The following is a 22327-nucleotide window of genomic DNA, read 5'->3' as shown; positions in this document are numbered from 1 at the left end:
ACAGTCAATAGTTTTACAAATCTGTGGACTGCTCTGCTAACACAACTTCTAACGGTATAACAGACAGTCACACAGCAGCATTTTCATCTTCTCCTCTCTTTCCTGTTCTCTCTCTCTCTCAATGACCCATTACAGTTACTGTCATGCAGGCAGCGTTGGGGAGTTACTAGTTCCATGTAATGGCATTATGTCATTTAATGATAACATAAATGTAAGTGTAATCTGTTACACTTACTGAGAAAATGTTGATGATTACAAAGGAGGTTACATCTGAAGTCACACCTTTAAGATTTTTCTCATGTTTTAATATTGAACATGTAACTGAATACATATATTGCTGTTTTTAATTCTTTGAAATCAATATTTGTTATATTTAGTAAATAAATCATGACGTGGGTTTATTAGGAGCACACATGGACTTAAATGGTGTCACAGTACCAATTAAGTCCTCTTTATTCATCAAATATCTTTATTTTATATTATAAAATCTACATGAACTAATGAATACATTTTAAATGAGAGATAAATGTTGCTTTATAAGAAATGATCTCTCTTATAAATCATGTCAGTATCCATGAAAAACTGTTGAACAACATTTGTTAGAAAATAAGTTACATTACTTATTACATTTTAAAATAGGGTAACTAAGGTAACTTTCTAGTGGATTGTACAGTTATCACTTGTGTTCATAGGTCAGGGAATGATCATGGAAAATATCACTGTCACTAAGTATATATAATATAATAAAGTGCAGCATAATATAAAATGTATCTTCATAGAGGAAGTCCTAATGGCTGACAAATAGTGTACATTAATAGACACTTATATAAGCTCTGCGTCTGCTTATAGCTACATTATAACTTAACCCTTACATACTGTTCATATTCTACCCTCACAGTAGTAGTGAACAACAGATCTGTGTAAAATGCATCAAAAGCCGATCTGACTGATCAATAAATGTGATTAAACCTTGATTCATGTTTCAGAGAGCAGAGAGAGTGTATTTTTTTATCTTTTACACCACTAAACATCTCCTATCACACAATATCATGTCCTATTTTACCTAAGACATGAAAATATAACATAGTAATAATGATGTTAATGTATTTTATGTAAAGTGAAAATGACAAGAACTTTATGGAAGTGTGGGGTTTATTGTATAACCATTAGAGCCATCAGTCTTCACTGCTACATCATAAAAAGAAATCCTTATTAAAACTATTAACTATTTATTTCACTAAAACACATGTCAATAGATACGGGTTAAATTTGACCTGGAACAGTATGTAAGGGTTAAACCATATCTTAAGTGTTTGTATAATGCTTACAAATGCTACATTGGTGGACTTTTCTTCCTATATTTACTTGTGAACTTTTTAAATTTAGATCTATAAATGAAAAGTCCACCATATAGAAATGTCACTATTTTAATTGGAATGCATTAATCCACTAATTGTTCAGTGATTACTTCTAACTTATATAATTTGAGGAGATTTGTTGTAGAAAAAATTCAGATCAAGAAGATAGACGATGAGCAAAAACGTGAGGAGGTGAAGAATCTGGCAGCTCTATGCACCAAAACTGCACATTTGCACTCATGCTATTCTTGAGTTCAGCACAGATCACAGTTGAATTTGTAGGCATCAAAACTGAGCAAAGAGAAAATCCCACAAATATCTCCCAACTCGCTGCTGGTGTTTTAGAACTCAGTTGTTTTCGTGAGCAATATGGGGTTCTGTATCTTACCCAAGTACACTTGTGGACTGGGGGAGCTGGGGATAGAGCCACCAACCTTCTGATTAGTGGAGGACCCGCTCTAAATCTTGAGCCACAGCTGCCCAGATCTCCACAAATATAGAGACAGAAAGATCTAGACGTGTTTGTGTTTGTATGTTTTTTTATGGTCAGTTCACAAAAAAGCAAGCCACGTGTTAAATAGCCCCAAATGCTTTTGACCACCAAACCCAAGACCAGCAGTGTGGCCGTTGCCTCCCGGTTCCTCTCCTCTGGATCTATAAATGAATAGCAGCCATCAATCATTGTCAGGGCCGTCCTCCCCCAGCCCAGACGGACGGGGGTGACTAATGTCACTGCATGTTACTGTCCAGCCCTCCCGCCTCCACTCCCCCTCACTCACATCAAACAGACCTGACAGGCCACCAGCCACAGACCAAAGGGGCACCACAATGTCACCTTTTTAGATTTTTTGGGGGGAGGAGGGTGGCGGACTTGTTGAGGGGACACAATCAGCTTCAAGCATCCCATTCTTTGTTTTGTTTGTTGATTGACAGCCGGGGTACCTTCATTGAGCAATGAAGAGGACGTTAGACAAACCTTTTGATTACCGTACAGTTCATTATAACCTTCATTCACATTCGTCCCACAACTGTGTCTACAGTCTACTATCTTCACCCAAGACCAAACTATAACTGAATCTATAAGAAGTTGTACAGTTACATCAGTGTCATACTGTTACCTGGAAATAATAATTGAGTATTGTCTGTTACTATGGTAGAAGATTTTTAGTAGTGAACAAGGCTAGTTTGGGTAAAGGATGAATGTGTCCCAGGACCCCAAAAGCTCCAGGTTCACTGTAGGTCAGATGTTGTTTGTTCAATTGAAGACTTACAAAATGTTTGGTAGAATTTGCTCCTCTAGTACAATATCAACAAGTACAGTATCCTATGCCCCCTGCCCTTTGTACCCCAACAAAGCCTGGTGGAACTAGTCTGCAAGTTTGTGGCATACCACCATGATGTAAGTATAGCCCACCACCAGGTAAACCAGACTAAATGTGTTTTCAGATCTTATTTAAAACCTCATATTTAGCTGACAGCTTGGTTACATTTCAAATGGGTAATGTCATAAATGCTCTCTGTGGGAATATTGCAGTAGTGTGAAGTGTCAAGGGGTGGTGCATTGACCTGATGTACAACCCTTATTAGGGTTGTTCAGAGAAAATAAAAGGGGCGGCTGTTTTGATACATGCTGTTCAGTGGTGGTGTATTTTGGCCTTAATGGTGAGACTGCATTAGATAGAACACCAAAGTCATCATTTCAGTAGTTACTGTAGTAGTTGTATCAGTTGTGTAGACAATAGATTGCTACTACATCAAAATGTACACAATCATTTTGTGAACCTGAAACCCAGTAGAGTTATGACTTTGGTGTTTCTACATTTTGCAGAATCCAATAAGTGAATTGTGTGCAGCATTACTTTATTGTTGGCATATCAGATTATTTGTTTTAATAACATATTACCTATGATTTAATTCAGTGCCTTGATGAAATGTACTCTTGTTTTTCTGTCAGGCTCTGACATTAGCCCTCTGTTTTTTTCTGTCTCCTCACTGGACGTGTTAATGGATGTGTACAGACGCTGATCGGGCCCAGAAGCATGGTATGGATGAGTTTATTTCAGCCAACCCCTGTAACTTTGACCACGCCTCGCTCTTTGAGCTTGTACAGCGCCTCACCTTGGACCACAGACTCAACGACTCTTACTCCTGCCTGGTAAGTCATTCTGTGCCTGTCATCCAAAGTGTTGCATACAGCTGTACTCACCAAAAGTTACTGAAATAGTTAGTTAACAGTGGAAGATGAAAAAAAAGCACACCTGACCAATCACTGGGCAAAGTGACACAATACAGGTATGGCTAAGGCCTTGTTCAAGCTTTAAATGTGCACATTTGGGAAGGTCTAAATAGTTTATTTCACCTTCCTCACATGAACTGAGCTAAATGTGTAGTTAAATTTAAATTTGTGGCACAACTGCATGGAAAGTCATGTTATAGAAATGACTGCAGGCAGCGTGAACTGAACAGCAGTCCATGTGAAAATGTTTCAACTTAAGCAAAAACTTTGCAGCCATCCCAAGTCTTCATGACTCCAATGTACATTTAGCAAAGAACAGGGGTTCATGAAGGCTTTTGAGATGTCTGTCTCTCAAACACAGCACAAGTATCTAACATACATGTCCAAAAGTTAACATTTGTAAATTGTGCTGCAGAAACAGTTCAGTGGTTCAGTTTGTGTGAATAAAGCAGGACAAAGATTCACTTCAGGTTCTGAACACACATAAAGACACTCTGAGGACACACTGAGACACAGTCACTCAGGTCATATTCAGAGGCAGACATGTCCACATATCCATGTTGTATCTGTGGGTATAGATACTAGTATTGTGAAGTCTTTAATGGCATGTGTATATATGTATGAGCACCTGGTTACATCATCAGACGAGGTGACAGCAGTGTTTGTGTGTGTTACTCACAGGGCTGGTTCAGTCCTGGTCAGGTGTTCGTCTTGGACGAGTACTGCGCTCGCTACGGCGTTCGGGGCTGCCATCGACATTTATGTTACCTGAGTGATCTGCTGGTGAGGGCAGAGAATGGCGCCATGATCGACCCCACCCTGCTGCACTACAGCTTCGCCTTCTGTGCCTCCCACGTCCACGGAAACAGGTAGAAATCAAACTGCTCACTAGTCCAAGGTGGTTGTGACTTTCCCCTTGGATGCTAAAATGTTGTATCATTGTTTTTATCTCAAGAACCAATGTTGGAGCAGAAAAATGCTGAAAAATTAATGAGAATCAGGCCAGTCCTCGTATAAGAGACATGCGATTCTGTTTTTTATACTTTGATTTGTTCCCTCCTGCATGATCTATAGATTTTTGGTTTGCATGTTGTTTGCACGCTCACTTTTCCTCTTTCTTTTGTCTTTTTTCCCCCCTGTAAACCTATTTACCTTTTTAATGTGCACAAAATGACCTTCCCTCCACTCTCTCACAAAACCCTCCACGTCCACACACCCAGTCAGCGTGTGTCAGAGTTATTAAACTGGCCGGTATCTGAGGCCGAACTCGAACGAGCCCTTTTCCCCTCTGCCCCTGAGCTCCCTGCCCAAACCGCTAAGAGAGAGCTCAAAATCATTGAGTTCATGAAGAAAATGGACTTGAGGTCCCCAATTTTCTCAGGAACTAGAAGGTAAGTGCATTCACAGTCTAGATAAGGGGAAAAACAAAAACGTCTCAAACTCTTTGTAGGACATGGAGAAACATTATCATCTATTGTTTAGGATTATATCTTGCTCACCAAAATCATCATCAATGCTGAGATCTGAAATAATAGATCATACATTTGAATATTTAGTTTGTCTGTTTATAGGTGTCCCCATCTACACAAATGCAGCGACTACAGTGTCAGACCTGAATCAGGCTCTTAAAAATCTCTATTATCCATGGCCTCCACCCAGTTAGACCACCTGCAGAGTATTCTATCTGAAGACTCGGTTTATCATCTGATATGAGAACATCAGATATTATATGCACACAGCCACACAAAGACATAAAACATGTGTATGCTGGTCATAATCTCTCCTGTATGGCTCCTGGTAGAAGGAGAGATATCATTACTAGTGTCTCATTCACAAGTAGTTTAGCTTTAACTTTGCAAGCTTTCAGCACTGGAGCAGACAGTAGAAACTTCTCTCCTTTTCCTTTCAACTTCTCTATTTCCACCATGGTTATGTTTGCAGTTTGGTGATTTTAGGACACGATTTTATTTCAAATCACAGCCTGTAACATGTTTGAACTGTTAGTTCTAATGGCAACACAAGGTTCAAATAGTTTTAGTGGGCAGCACTAAAATATATTTTATGTGCTGAATGAAGCACAGCATTATTCAGGCTGTTCTCATCCAAAGTTATGCACTACTTTTCGTATGATCATACAAATTTAAATACATGCAGTAACTTGAGCGATCAGTGCGCCTGCGCAACCAAGTCACACGGCAGTTTTTAAAGTAGCCCTGAAATAAGGTAACAGAAGCTTCCCTCATAATCTGATCAACATTATCCAGCATAGATAATCAATAGAGAAACAAAACTTGCAAACTTAAATACATCAAATTTAAATAGACATTACAATTTTTGCTCCTTAGAACGCCAAAAATTTCAGGATTCAGTCGAGTCATTTGTTGGAACATTAACTCTCTTGAATCATCATAATGTGGACAGTACAGAAGAAAGTGGGTCTCACCATTCACTTCACCAATATCAGATTTGGATTTGTTTAACTGGGATGGCTGATGTGTCATATGAATGTCAGATGAACCTATGATACATTTGTGTTTTAAGACGGCTGTTGATTTTGCCCCATATTTCTTCCATTGGAAGCACAGTAGAAAGAGATCCTTTATTCCCCTGTATGAGCAGAAGGAATGATTTAGCTAAGAACATTCTGTTTCACTGTTCATATGGTGACCAGGACACACTTGAACAAATTGTGAACCTGTCCTTTATACAGAAACCTGTCTATGTCCAGACTTAGAATGTTGGTTACAATTTTGAGTGAAACCCTGAATGTGACATCCCCATATCTGAGTATACATCTGTTAATCGAATATTTTCTGTGGCTGTGGTATAGAAAATAATTAGCAGCATATTCAATAATGTGTTTTTATTGGAGCAGTTTTCAGTCAGAGATCAGATGGTGTCATTTCCTGAAGGTTCTATGACACAAGAGTCATCTCTGCTTTCTTCCAGTATGTACTCTGTTATCTAAGTTGCAGTATTTACTTCTTGCCTAATCTGCTGTGATGTGCTCGGACATCAAATCTGTCAACATCACAGTCAGCCGTCTGCAGATGAAGCGTAACAAAAACAGACGAGGGCCACTCCGGCGCTGAGGGCAAAGGTCAGGGCGGGCTGTCTGTCAGTGCCCCCCCCCTCCCCTTCACCCTCCACCTCTCATTTATCTATCTATCCATCCATCCATCCATCCTTCCTTCCATCCTGCTGACAAACAGTGACTGAGGATTGAGGACTTTTCTGATCAGCCTGGACAGATGGACAACACTTGCTCCAAGAAAAAAAGAAAAAAAGAAGAGAGGGACACATCGAAGACAAATATGATGAGAAAAGGATTTGATTGAAATCTGTGGAGAGAGAAATATGGAGGTTCATCACATTCTTTTTTAACAGCAAAAAAAGGTACACAACATCAAAAAGTTGTTCATTGCTGTCAGAGGACAGAGCTCAGCACAATTTATTATTAATATTCAAAAAAGTATACATCCATGTCAATTCACATGTACATTTTTGGATAAAAAAAAAAAAATCCAAAAATAATGGGCCCCATATACACACATCAAGATCCACATGCATCAAACAGAGACCTGGCTCTGCCAGTTCAGCCATCGTGCCTGGAGGTCGAGGCATGACAGGTTGACAGGTTGTCATGTGTGATGGCCGAATGTCTCCGCTGCCGACGCTGCTGCGTGTGCCCCCGTGCACACACCTTACCCTGACCAACCCACCCCCGACCCAAACAAATACACAAAAATGCCCCCACCCCCACCCCTGCCTCCTAATAGCCTGCTAGCCCGGAGGTGTTGGTGCACCAAGTTGGACTCAGTTTCCCGCTCGCCTGTTAAAGTGTCAGATTTGACTTCTGTCCAGCTAAATGTTGACTCCATTTAGATCAACTGTTTGTTACAAAATGCCTTCAAAAAAAGAAGAGAAAAAGAACAAACCCTGCTCTATCTTTGATATAAAGTAAAGTATTATTAGAATGAATTTGTTGTTAGCACCACTGCATAGTTACAATTCAACTGAATTGTATTACATCTTATACAGCTATAGATTATGCTTTATGCATCTAAAGTGAATGAAACAAAATCATCACAGCCAGTGGGAATGAATGTGATTTTATTTGTCATGTACTGTAATTTTGGTGTTTCAACTCTACATTAGGCAATATTATAATATTTTATGCTGATGAATAGTATATAATCAATGCCATACACACACATGCAGATTAATTTTGAGGTGCTGTGGTTGTGAAACGAATATTTCAAAATATTTCAGATTTTTTATATAGAATATGATTTGGGTTAGGGTTAGCAATAGTGATAAAGTCTGTATGTAGCCCAATTTAAATGTTTTATTATTGGAAAGTAACTGATCAGCTACAATAGTTGTGGACTGACTTAGTGCTGCTTATTCATTGATTTAATTTTGCAGTTATTTATTTTCTTAATTAATTAATTGTTTGGTCCATAACATGTCAGAGCTGAAATTTTCAGATATTTTGTTTTATTGACCATCAGTCAAAAACCCAAAGATATATTTTTTGATGTCATAGAAAATTGAGAAAACCTGATTCTGGAACTACTGCATATATTGTGCAGTTAAAATGAGTTGAACGATCACTCAATAATCAAAATAGTTGATAATAAGATACATTTTCTGTTATTCAACTAATTCATTAATTATTCTAATTTTTTGAGCTGTAGACTGATTATCTCTTGAATGCAGTCTAAAATAATCAATTATGGATAGCAGTACACTGAACATTATCCAGCTAAATCTGTATTTTTTATACTTTTAAATTAAAAAAACACATGTCACATGGTTATATATGTAAAGACTTGATGTGGCTGTCTGCTGCATGTAAATGAAGATGTGAAAGTGTTGCTGGCTTGTTGTCTGTCTGTCACTGATGGCTCATTTACTTGTTGTCGTCATCGAAGCTGTGAGGTCATCAGGTCAAGCAAACATGAGGAAGCTGCCAAGGAACAACGCACGGCTGGGAAAAAGAGAGAGAGAGAGAGATAGAGAGAGAGAAAGAGAGAGAGAGAGAGACAGCCCTGCAGGACTTAATTAGTGTGAAATTTTCCTCTTTCATTTTTTGTCACAATGTGAAAGGTGAGATGGCTTTTTACTGTGATTTTTTTATGACAATCCCTGTCCTATTGTTTAAGGCTAGCACGGCTAGCACATATGCATATATGCATATAAACACCAGCCACTAAACAAAGGGCTGCAGTCACTCATTATCATGCAAACAAATAGTGAAAAAAAAGATTCTTATTTAGAATCATTCAATTATTTAATTTAACTGATGCAAAGAACACCAGTTTATGATGCAGGTTCAGTTTATATTTATTATTTGTAGTATTTAAAGTGTTTTTGTCCTCTACAGTAAATGCTACAATTTTCAAAAATGAAAATTGGCACCTTGTTACCATTTTGGTATCATCCTGTTAACACTGTACTTACTTTAAACAAATATGATAATGAATTAAATCTGATGTAGCTGCCAGCAATGTGAATTCATCCAGATTACAAGTTCAAACACTTGAGCTCCGTCCCGTCAGCTTGATGATTTTCAGCAGCAGAGGCCTACAGGTGGCTGTGACACACTGGCACTGTCTGTTCAAATGTCCATGAAAACTCAGGGTAGTCTGGATGAGATGATCGCCGATGCTGAGCAAACTGGTACTCCTCGAAATTGAACACAGCACCCATGGAGCAGTGCAGTGTGTGTGTGTCTGTAGCGAGTACGCGCACACACACACACACACACACACACACACACACACACACACACACACACACACACACACACACACACACATACAGTTTCACGCTGTCTGCTGAAATGACATGTCAAAGGGGGGGCAGAGGGAGAGAAAGAGAGAGTGTCATGTCTCCTGCTTCTCATCATGCTGTCATGGCCACCAGTCCAGCGCCTCTTCTGTCACATGCACTCTGCTCACACTCCACCCAGACCCAACCATGTCACAAACGATAAACACATCGGAAACACACACACACACGCGCAAACACACACACACACACACGTAAAGCTGTAATTGCTATGTATGTATTTAGAATGATCACAGTAATGTTGATTTATTTAGTCCAATAATATATGTTAATTACATGAGTTTTAATTTCAACTGAGCTAATGAGCTATGATGTTACATTTCAGAAATCTAGGCGTACATTTAATTTACTGATCATATCTTTATCTTTGACAGAGGATCTTGTGTGTGTGTGTGTGTGTGTGTGTGTGTGTGTGTGTGTGTGTGTGTGTGTGTACATACATGGGTTTTGACGCCTCTGCCTGGTCCGTCTGCACTTGTATCCTCCCTGTCAATAATGTGTGTAGGCAAGGATGTACACTAGCAGAGCAAACACCAAGTGCCTTTTCTTCAACTTTCATAATTTCCCTGCTGGAAAATGATGGGTTGCTCACTTCGAGTTAAGAGTGAGTCACTGTCCCAAGCGCCAATTTAGGTAATGACTTATATCTTGGAAGAGATCACAGTTACAAGTGACAAAAATGAGTTTTCTTTGCAGGGTGGCTGTGATCACCCTTCAGTGTTCAGTATGCTCGAAATAGACCAGGTCGTACAAAGTGTTATGTAACCATATTTTACATTTATATCCTGAATGTCCACACTTAAAGGTGGGGAGAAGGTTTGCCCAAGAAGTGACAGAAATCGCTGTGTATGTATGTAGAGAGAGACCTTCAAACACTATATTCACACCTCTGTACACCTGAGATTTTTGGTGTAAAATAATGGTACATGGTTGGATACAGAATTTGTCAAATGCAGCCTTTCCTACATTCCGATGATGGAATGATGTGGTCTTCAGTTGCAACACAGTGACACCCTTGGAGAAAGGCTGAGGAGTTCAGACATCTGGAAGAAGCTTGGACTAGATTCACTCCTTCACATTGATAGCAGCCAGTTGAGTTGGTTTGGGCATGATGAGGATGTTTCCTGGGTGAAGCATTCAGAGGTTTTCCAGGCATATTCAAATTATATATGTAGGAACATCTTGGGATCCCCCAGTAGGAGCTGGAAGATGTGACTGAACCATCTTATTCAACCTTCTGCCACTGTGACCTGTGGAGAAGGAGAAAATGAAAGGAAGATGGATTTTTACCAAAACATTTAGGAGGAAATAAAACCTTAAAGATCCTCTATCCATACTTAACTGTTATATAGACTGTCTTGTAAAACAGCCTGCAGTGATATAGTCGGGAAGATATTCAGCACGTAAGCTATTGAGCCTTGAAGTACACTCAGCCCGAATTGTATGGGATCACAATCATATCTGTACTATCTGCATTTCTTTATTGACAATCACTGCAATAACTGTTTCTGTGCTGTGAGTTATATCCCAGACTCTATCATAGGAAAAATTATGTCATTTTAAAATCAAATGTCATTCTATTCTTTCATTCCCACTAGTATGAGCACATGCAACAGACCCCCCCCCCCCCCCCCAAATTTTAGAGTAGAAAAATGATAAGAACAAATGTGTTACTGAGAGTTTTGGTATGATTAAAGGACCAGTGTGTAGGATTTAGTGGCATCTAGTGGTGAGCTTGCAAATTGCCCCAAACTGTATAACTTTTAAATCTGTTGTCCCAGCAGTGATTGAGTACAGGCAAGCTGGAGGAGACAGTACTGTCAGTACTCTATGAGGACTGACTATATACCTCTTGACCCTCTGCTATTGTGTTTCAGGCCTGATGGTATTGGCACTGTAACCGTGGAGGAGAAGGAGCGCTTCGAGGAGATCAAGGAGAGGCTCCGGGTGCTTCTGGAAAACCAGATTACACACTTCAGGTAAGACCGATGTTAAACAACCATGCACTGAGCTCCTGCCAGTTTAGACTGTTGAGGTTCAAAAGTTCAACTGAAAATCCACTCTGCTGCTTCCGCAGGTACTGCTTTCCTTTTGGACGGCCAGAGGGAGCACTGAAAGCAACTCTGTCCTTGCTTGAAAGAGTAAGTTGGATTTTTACTTTGCTTTCCCAAAACTATAAAGTAGGCAATGCTTTCTTTTACCTCCAATCCTCTTTGTGATCACTCAGTTTGATCATACAACTTCGTATTGTGTCTCACTGATCTGATATTATCACTGTGTTCCTATGTTTTGGCCAGCAAAATTGTATGGCCAGCAAATTTGTTGGCAAACCTCAAAAGGCCTTGTCATCACTCACTGAATGGACAAGAGGAAAGTGAGGAGCATTTTAAAGGACGGTTTCCATCCTCTATATAGCCAGTTTGAGCCTTTGAGCTCCGGAAGACGCTATAGAGTCCCTCTGGCTACTAAAATATTTTTAAGAAATCCTTCATTCCAAGTGCTGTCAGCATCCTGAACACAGCAGAGTGACAGATAAGATCCAAACACACACATATGAACTGTTTTTAATGTGGAATGGGGCCTTTTATGTTGTATGTCTGCTTTTATGTTGTCTCATGTGTTTGGTGAGACCAAGAGGAATTTCCACCATGGTGGACAATTATTCTATTCTATTCTATTCTATTCTATTCTATTCTATTCTATGTGCAACCAAATTCCTTTTCAATTAATAAAAAGGGTTTCAGCCATTCTGATAAATCATTTAGCAAACATAGTTACATCTCTTGTCATTTCATAAGGTTTAATGTACAGTGCAGATGAAAACTCTGCATCTATCTGTTTAAGGTTCTCATGAAAGATATTATAACCCCAGTCCCACAAGAGGAAGTCAAGGCTGTGATCCGTAAGTGTCTGGAGCAAGCAGCTCTCGTCAACTACCAACGCCTGTCAGAGTACGCCAAACTGGAAGGTAAGCTACAGCTCTTATCTTAATCCGACTTTTTCCTTTATGTCAGTGTTGTACTGAGTAAGAGTACAGCACTGGCCCCTCTGCCTCGGTCTTCACATGGCTTTTAATAAGACATCTCTTTACTTGCAAGGTCAGTTGGAGTTGAGAGTGTCTTGTCACATATTGATTAACATGTGAGAGATGCTAAATGCAGTGTTGAGAGGATTTCTGATCTCATTGCAGAGCTTGCAAAGGTTGAGCAATTATTATTGGAAAGCTTTAGAATATTGTGGGATAATCGAAAGTGGTAAACATAAATACCAAATTTGACCAAGTAAGAATATTATTATATAACAGTCAAACAAGGAATTGTTGTTGACCATACTTTGTTAGCCAAGGTATGTAGACATAAGCTGGAATTAAATGATGATATTACATGCAGTCAAATTATGATGTTGATAGCATTATTATGCATGGCACTCTAGCAAAATGAAACATTTCTATTAACTACTGAAATTAGAAGGTAGGACATTTAGTCTATGGTTTCCTGCTTTGTGATATATGCTTATCCATGGGATCTGAAGACTAAAGTAAAATGTAAAATATTTTATTGCAGTGCAAGTATGAATAACAAGACTGGCTGAAGCAGAAAAGTAACCTCTAATTCTTTCTCCACAGCTGTAGGAAAAGCTTCTCCAATCGTCTATCTAAGCATATTTAATGGCATGATAGTTGTTATAAGTGATAATGCTTTGTTTGTTTTGCCCGTTCTTCGGCCTATTTTATTAGCAAATGTACAGTAAGTAAAAATGCATTCAATTCTCCTCAAATCTTTATGCTGACTCCGTCCACCATGCCTCAGCTTCTCTTTCAGAGAGTCCTACACTACCACTGTCTCCCACTTTGGCCTGCCTGGTAGCTGAAGTGATGCTCCCTTTCCCTTTCTCTGCCTTCCTATGTTCCCTTGCTCTCTGATGACTTCCATACTCACTCCTCTCTTTTCCTTGTCTATTGGCTTTTGCTGCTTCTCATTAGCTGGTGTTTGAAAACAGGAAGGCCAATAAACAAGACATGAAGAGACTGCCTGTTGTGGCAGTTCAGTATTTTATTTTCTCTGTTGCATGGTTCAGGTTTTCTTTAGTAGGCATCATAAATATTCTGCAGACTTCTGAAACATTTTTATCCCAAACTGAAGCAGAACACTTATTTGGTACCTACTTATTCTTCAAATTTCACTTCACTCTTAACCTGCTGTATCTGTCACTCTAAATTAAGAAACACTGACATTTGGGTGATGTGCTTGTTTACTGTCTTAGCCAGAGTGAGATAATAAGATGGATGTTGGTTTTTATCATTATGTGTTGAGTACAGAGATGAGACCTGAATGTGTTTAGTTAAGCTTAGCACAAACACTGGTAGTAGGAAGGAACATGCGATTTCAGTTGGGACAGAGCCTAAACCTGGTTACCCCTCTACAAGGACTGACCTTATGAGATACTGCATGCAGTCACTGTACATAGTAGTTATTTGTTTAATAACCTCTCCAGTATAAAGCTGGATTAAAAAAAAAAAGATTTATTTTTGTTTGAATGATCAAACATTCTCGATTCAGTGATTGATCTTTGCATTGGCGCCCTTTCTCAGTAGACGTGCACATAAGAGATAAGAAATAAAGTTCCCAGCCAGCATGTCCATGTGGGCCCCATATGTTTTTGGCTGCAATTTGAGTCCCATGTTGGTTTGTCCGCAGTTTCCATGGTGACCCCACCTGTGTTTGCCCATATGGGCTTCAAGTGGGTTCTGACTGGGTTTCAGATGGGGACCAACTGGGTTTCCCTCCCAAGCCTGCTTAGACTCATACATACTTTCAGCCCACATGGGCTTCACATGTGGGGCCCATGTTACTGAAACCATGTTGGACCCGCAAAATTTGTCCAGTTCAAGCCCATGCCCACTCAGTACCCGCGTAGCCTGCATTTAACCCATGTGGGGCCCACATTGACATGCTGGCTGGGTTATTACAACATGCACAAAAAGGTTTTGTCCAGATACAAAGCTGTCTCGAGTCATGACAGTCCTGTAAACAATGATATACCATATCATATCATATATCATATATACAGTCTGTGGGCGTGACATCTAGAGTAGATCTAGAGATCGCAACTAGGAACAACTCTGCACACTGATCTGAGCTCTCAGTTTGTGTTGGTTAACAAGATACTGTATTTCCTCAAATAGTGGTCCGGGCCTTTTTTTTTTTTTTTTTTACCTCAACTGCAGAGGGTACCAGGCCTTTTTGGAAGCAAGACTATATTAGAGCAACGCCTTCATTTCTAATTCCCTCTGTTTGATAAGTATATTTGCTCCTATTTTAGTAAGAAGCATCCATGTTTTCTGATCTGCTTCTATTTGCTTAAATTCCACACAGGACGTTTTTGCAGTGGAGCGCGTAGCTGTAGCATGTGTGTAGCATGCTCATGGATGTATGCTCACCCCCTTAGCCCTGGTTACTCACGCTCATGTAGTGTCACTGCTGACATTATTATTAAAATATGTGCTGTTAGAATTTCGTCACATCAGAATCAGAGTCATGATATCAGTGCTGATATGAAGCTCTACCAGTTCTACCATGTTCCAAACACACAAGATAAAACATGTAAATGCAACAGCTAAGAAGTTATTCGGTCAGTTTGACAGAGCTAACCCAGCTATTGTCCCACTGTTTGCAGCCTTTATGCTAAGCTAGGCTAAACACGTACATTACAAGATCTATCTCTGTACTGGACACAAAGAGACAAAAACTGATATGTTATTCATTGGGTAATACACCTTTCATATACGAGAAAAACACTGTAGAAAATGCAGAATTAACAAGAATAACATTACAAAGTTCCAAGCTGTAATTTCTCTTTCTGACTCACCTACTCACTCTCTCTCTCTCTCTCTCTCTCTCTCTCTCTCTCTCTCTCTCTCTCTCTCTCTCTCTCTCTCTCTCTCTCTCTCTCTCTCTCTCTCTCTCTAACTGTCTTTAATGTCACTTACAATTGAAATTCTTGTTGATCTATGCTAAGAGACCTGCATTTAATCAGGTTAGCTCAGTCAGATAATGCATATCAGAAGAAGTATAAGACAGAAAACAGGCGCATTTTCCAAAATGTTGTTATCCAATCCGACTATGCCTAACTACTTCAGCCCATCCTCACAAGAAGAATGACAGTATAGGTTGAAAATTGACCTGGCAAGAAGACCTATAGTTTTATTTACGCCCTTCATTTCCCAATCACAAGTGTCATGTTTCCAGCTGGAACAATTTTTTTAAAACTGTAACATCATAATGTACTGTTCAACATATTGCCATGATAACCCTTACCATGTTTCAAGTGATCATTTTAATGCAAACCATGATCTTTCCTTAAAGTCTGTGTAAAGTCAATTCATTGATTTACTTCTAAACATATTATACATGTTGGAGAATAGTTACAGAAAACATGTGAAAGGGCTAATAACTATGCAGTACTTAATTGTGGAGATAGAGCCTTAAACTGTTTCTCACTCTCTAATTTTTTCTGATTTTCTGAGCCTGCAATAAAGGGCTACCCCGTGACGCAGTGGCGTTCCCGCGTGACCATGGTCCCTCCCCTACTATACAAGACCGAGAGTCCGCTCTCCTCAGTGGTTAACCTGCGTAGTGGCCAGTTATTGTTACTACATCTAACACTACTACTACTACAGTCTACAGTTAGCCAGTTAGCTGAGCTAGCTGCCGAGTTAGCCACCGAGCTAGCAGCTGAGTTAGCGGCAGATGTAGCGTCCATGTTTCTGGTAGAGGTGGTGACTTTGATTGACAGGTGACACTTGGTAGGGGGCGGGGTTTAAGCGAACACGGCGGGCACTCCCACAGCGTTTGGGAGCAGACACAGAGGCTGATTTTTACACAACTTTGAAGCCTAATTTCATATACTTGGCGATTTTTTTAATCATTCAAATTTGGCAGGGTGGTTAACAACACACTTTTCTGTGGTATGTCAAACTCAGAACACATATTTATTCTTACTTTACACGGACTTTAACCCTCACCAGATGGCTTTTGCACCTAAACCTAACCAGGCCTTGACCACAGCCTTGTCACATCATATAACATCCTTATTTTCCACTAGATGTCATAAATGTGTAATTGTAGCCAGCCTGAATTTAAGACCTATACTGTTGTTTTTTTATGAGGATGTGTTGACTTAAAATGGTCCACTTAAGACGATGTCTGTAAAGAAACCATCACCTCCCTGAAGAAACTAAGGAAGATTAACCTTAGTATCTCAGTTGTGATTGTTGATTATCCCCAAATATCCTTTCCCTCATACTGGTGTGCTTCTTCACCTAAAGGGAAAAAAACCTCTGATATTTCAGATTTTACCTCTGCTTGGCGGAACGAATGGTTAATCCAAAGTAGACAGCCCAACCAGACCCTTTAATCTCAGACACACAAACACGGATACAGCCTGCTTGTACCCTCATACCTATCTCTCACAGTTCTGGGGGCGTTGCCATCTTATTCACTCTATCGACTTCCCTCCAAGCTGAAAACATAGTCTGAAAACTCTAAGGTTAGACTGATATGCTGTTTTGCTGACTTTGGTCTAACAATGAAAACCAGACATCTGTCAGTCAGCATCATCCAACTCAAGATACAAAATATGAGGGTTGATGCAGTTCATTGATATATTTATAAAAGGTGCTTTGTGTAGCATTTAAATGTTTTGATTAATTGCCACCAAATTACTCAGTTAATTTTGATACATTATTACATTATTATTGTATTAAACAAACAAGACCTGTCAGTTTCCTCATGGCATTTTCTGAAATGTATTGCCAAATGTGGGCAGTAACTGTCACAACACAATTGAAATCAAACTTATTCCAAGTAAAATTTTGTTTTATTGTATAGAAAAAAAATAATTGAGACAATACATAATACTGGCTTGTTAACATTTCAAGAGAGATTGCTTTGGAATAGCAACGGTTACAGATTTAGTGTTATTTTGATGTGTGGAAAACGTGTGTACAACATAACCATTTTACATTTAAGTGTAGGAAACAACCATATTATTCCACAAATTAATGAAAAATGAAAAGTAAAATAAACAAAACAATAGAATAAAGCTGAGAGAAATAATTTGTCATGGTTCATTCAAGTGTAGTAAATTATTCTGTTTGTTTGGCTTTTTATTGAAATGATGTCAGAAAGCTAAAAATTAAAAATAATGTATTTGAGTTAGGATCCTTCTGTTTAAAATCTCATCTTATTATGACAAGATAATGAAATGACAGAAGAGGATGCTGTCCTCTCAGTGCAACACAGCTAAAGTATCTGGCAATAGCAGACGAGTCCATTGAAAAATAGTGTCATTTTTAGTAAAGCACAGAAACACTGGTTGTGTGTGTGTCATTTTGACTGTAGTTTCATTTAGTCACAGTAATTATAGTACAGAATGATACATTTGATAATACATTGAGATTTCAAAATGATGCATATTGCACCTTGGATACATTTTTTTTTGACCAAACCAAGAACACATTTCAGGAAAAAAAAAACACTGAATACTTAATGCACCAAAATGCTTTTATGACATGAAATCTTCGTAATTGGCCTTGACAGCCTCATATCGGTCGAACCTTAGTGAACTCTGTGCTCATCCTCTCTGACCCTGGCCTCTCGCATGCCTCGGTATCCTCCCTCTTTCTCTGTAGGGAAAAAGAGAGAAATGTATGAGCATCCTGTCTTCTGCTTGGCGTCCCAAGTGATGGATTTAACCATTCGTGAGTACTCTCCTCATTCCCCAGCCTCACCCTCCACCTCTGCACCCTTTTTTTATTTGACTCTTAAATCAGCATGCACGCCAACCACAACAGGCGACCTCACATTTTTGTCATCCCCGATGTCCTTTAAGGTTGTATGAATCTGTTGTTTCAGTCTGTAAAGTCTTCTTGTTAGTTTCTTAAGACATTTCAAGATGAGACACATTCCAATCTGTCTGCAAGCTTGTTTTTCTGTCCTGCACACACCACATGTACTTTGTCTGTCTGCGACTTGAATGCATTTTTACTTTGCTTGTGTGTGAATCCTCTTCAGTGTTTTAGATCATGGTATATTCAAACAGGACACCCACATTCTGCAGTTAATTGAAACGTCTTGGACCCAGGTCAGGCCAGCTATCAAAGAAAAGGTTATTCATTCCCACTGTGAAAATGCTGTGAATGAAAGCACCTGCTGATACTGAGGGAATATATTGCAATTATTTCTACATGTTTTTATGCTTCTTTTAATTTTCTCATATTGGATTTTAGGTGAAAGAGAAGATTCTATGCATTTTGTGTCTTTTTTTCTTTCTTGTATATCACAAAATGTACGTTGCTGATATGTCTCAAATACATAATCTGACTTTTACCATTATTTCTGTTTCTGTCTCTGTACTGAATATTCAATCTCTTTCTCTCACCTCCTTCCTGACACATTCCTGCCTTTCTCTACCTCCTATCCATCCTTGCAACCTGTTTTTCTTATATTTCTTTTTAACTTTTTTTTGAACTTAGTGGAGAAATCTCAGAAAAAACTGGAGGATCCAGGTGACATTGTACTGTCTGTGTAACCTCTGCTGTTAGCACATCCCTGACCAGTAAACACCCAGTCTACTTTAAACCATACCGCCATTAACCCTGTCACAACCTTCCTGATACATTCCTGAACAAGGTCAAAGGAAGATCTCGGGACATGTGCCAAGAACATTGTGATGGCATCAGTGTATGTTTCCCACCCTGTGGTGTTTTACGCTGCTCTCAACTCTCAGAAAGGAGATGCAACCTTTCTTGAGACTGATGAGTTCAGTTCCAAAGTGTTGTGAATTCTTGACGAGAATTCTCCAGATTAGCAAGGATTTGATTGAAATTTGATCTTGTCCAATTGATGCCCAAAAGCAAAGGTACTGTAGTTGACAAAACACGACATGAGAGTCGGAATATGTTGATGAGTAACTCCGGAGAGACAGACAGAATGCCATCACCCAAGCATGGAAGAAAACATCTGCATGAAGTTCCTCTTTAAGAAGGCCATTAAAAACTAAATTGTGTTTAAAGCCACTATGTGTAAAATGTTGGTGATTATTATATATTATCTCTGATGGCAACAGCTTTTATTTAAAGAAAAACTATAAAAATCCCAGTGAAAACATTTGCAGTCATATGTGTTGCTTTTAACACTTTAAACACATGTTCAAATCCTACACATATTGGCTTTAAAAAACTGCATTCCATATCAAAATGACTTGAGATCACAACTAAGAGGAATCTAAAGCAGCATCTATTAATTCTTGTCGCTACCTTAAGTCAAAAATCTAGAGTTGAAGTAAACACACGCTCCATCCAGAGGAAACTGGCCCAAGCAACAAGTTACATAATGTCAAGTTAAAGAAGACATTCAGACTTACAATATCACAGATATTATTACTCAAAAAAGAAAGAATGCACAATTCACAGTGAAGCTTTTAAAAGCCTCAAAACCTGAAATCATAGTTAACATCTATGAAGCTATAAACAACCTGACTAAGTTCATTAAAACATGAGTCACTGTTACACATTTAAATATTAAAAAAAAAAAAATACAACTTTGTAACACATGTTTGCTCTTTGATTTACACAACTGGACTTTCAAACTCTGACGTAATCCCGCTGACTAGATCCTAACAATCCCCCATTTGAACCAGTACAGAAGAGCCATTCTGTGGAAGCTTTCAGCCATGTTAGCATGACTTAAGCGCCACCAGGCAATCCCCCATCAGCCCACTGTGTTGTCCTGGACATCACTGAGTCACAAGAGCTCTGCCAGTGGGTGGACTGAACACAGTCATGACTCTGACATGGCCAATTCAACTCCTATAAAGCACTGTGTGTGTATGTGTTCCTATCCAACAGAAAGATGTAGCTGACATCAGAATGCAACGGTAGAAAGTGGACCATTACACACACTGTGAAGGTTTTAAGACATTTACTGTGTCTTTATTCCTACATTGGAATCGTGACCTGTTAAACCTTCAAACATCAAACAAAATCCTTCTTCAGTACAGTACAGAAGAGTTCTGTGAGAATGTAGGAAAGTATTTCCCCTACTTTAAATTCACATTTTTATCTAAGTTAGCTTTTTCATGTAATGTTTCTCTAAACTACAGCTACAGATAGACAAAAGAGAGCAGAAGGCAGACAAGGTGATAATCAAAAACATAGATCAAGTTATATTTTTTGGAAAATGCAAATAAAAAAAAACAACTGATTTTAAGAAGCTGTTACAGTAAAAACACAAATTCTTAAAGAGGAGTGTCGACCAAGAGCTCATTCAAAGGCAAGAATAGCATTTTGAAATTAAAGCTTAAAGAGAGATGATGACCAGCTGAGTTAAGCTTGGTATTACTGTTTAACTTTCTGACTTCATGGTTTATATACATGTACTACTATTACTCTTCAATTTAGCAATTTACAATTACCTCGTTAAAGTTCTTAAAATGACATTGACTTTACTTCTTCTCCCTCATTGCATCTATCAATATGGAAATACTTTTCATTTCAAAAGTGTAACCACTGGATACTTTACTTAAAAGTCTATTTTCAGTGTATATGTGCTGGAGGCTTCAGGTTTCCACATCACACTTTTGTAAGTTGCATACTGGACCATGATTGGCTTTCAAACTACTTGTGATGTCACAAATCATGCTCATAGTAAGACTTTAGAGTCCGCTATCCTCTATAGTCCCGTGTCCATTAAGGAAGTTCTGGGTAAAATTTTGGTAGGACCCACCGGACTCTGGAGGTGATATAATCATTCTGCAACAGTTTCGATCATCACGTAATCGCTTATTGTTGCACTTTCTGTTGATGTCACATCCCGCTCTGAATATACCCAATCAGCACTGAGTCAACCTCAAGCCCCATCCTGGAATTTTTTCGGGGCTGCACAGAGTACATACATCGAGGCAGGGACTCGTTTTGCCCCCGTAAAATTTCCTGCAGTTGAAACGGCCCTTATATCGGAATATGTTGGAGTGCATTATCATGCTTATATCATGGCCATTTAAAAAAGGAAAATTCAGCCAGACTACATTAAAACCACTAATCAGTTGAACCCATGTTTAGGTTTATGCAATCAGGCATCTATCAATCAGTCTGTCAGTAGTAAAAAAGTATTGTATTTCCTCAAATAAAAGATGGTATTAAATTAAAAGCCAAGTCTCTGATAATGGCCAGGTGTGTGGTCGACACTAAGAAATAAAGACCGACCCCAAAAACAGGGCGGATAAACTTCTGGTGCCTGTTGTACAATGTGCATGCCAGTTAAGCATAAATATTAGTTACCTAGATGTAATTTCAGTTCTATGAGTACCTGTGTAGTCCTTTAGGTGACCATCACAGAGAGGGGAGGGGCACTGAGGGGATGTTATATTGTTTAAATATGGGGATAACGGTACATATTTTAATAATAATAACAGCATTGACACTACATAAGCATGGGTAATCAGAGTAACCAGGGTAACTTGGCTAAACCAGGGAACATACAAGATACATCCATAAGCATGCTACCTGCATGCTACAGCAACACGTTGCACTGCCTAAACGTTCGGAGTGGAGCTCAAGCACTACAATTATTGTTATTTTATACAATATGAGCAAATATACTTAGCAAACAGAGGGAATAAGAAATAAAGGCCTCTCTCTAATATAAGCCTGCTTCCAATAAAGGCCTGGTACCTTCTGTAGTGGAGGCCAATATTTGAGGAAATATAGTATATTCTTTGGCCGTGGTATAATATCAGTCCACTCACTGAACATGCTAAAGGACATCCAGATTCAGTACAGTACAGTATAGTCAGGTACTACTTTACCACCTCAAAC

The 22327-nt window shown here is 39.0% G+C and overlaps 1 protein-coding gene across 1 annotated transcript in view; it reads left to right on the top strand.

Annotated features, from left to right (window-relative positions):
• cadpsa (Ca2+-dependent activator protein for secretion a) overlaps nucleotides 1-22327 on the top strand; it is a 191930-nt gene that overhangs the window by 105006 nt on the left and 64597 nt on the right. Inside the window, 6 exon segments of the mRNA XM_062416079.1 lie at nucleotides 3377-3513; nucleotides 4276-4463; nucleotides 11328-11429; nucleotides 11528-11591; nucleotides 12295-12418; nucleotides 13724-13741. Coding sequence (XP_062272063.1) covers nucleotides 3377-3513; nucleotides 4276-4463; nucleotides 11328-11429; nucleotides 11528-11591; nucleotides 12295-12418; nucleotides 13724-13741 — 633 coding nt within the window.

Source organism: Scomber scombrus, chromosome 3 (assembly GCF_963691925.1).
Source record: "Scomber scombrus chromosome 3, fScoSco1.1, whole genome shotgun sequence".
NCBI classification, from domain to species: domain Eukaryota; kingdom Metazoa; phylum Chordata; class Actinopteri; order Scombriformes; family Scombridae; genus Scomber; species Scomber scombrus.
Note: the sequence above shows the minus strand (reverse complement) of the source record. Positions and strands in the feature narration are given on the sequence as shown.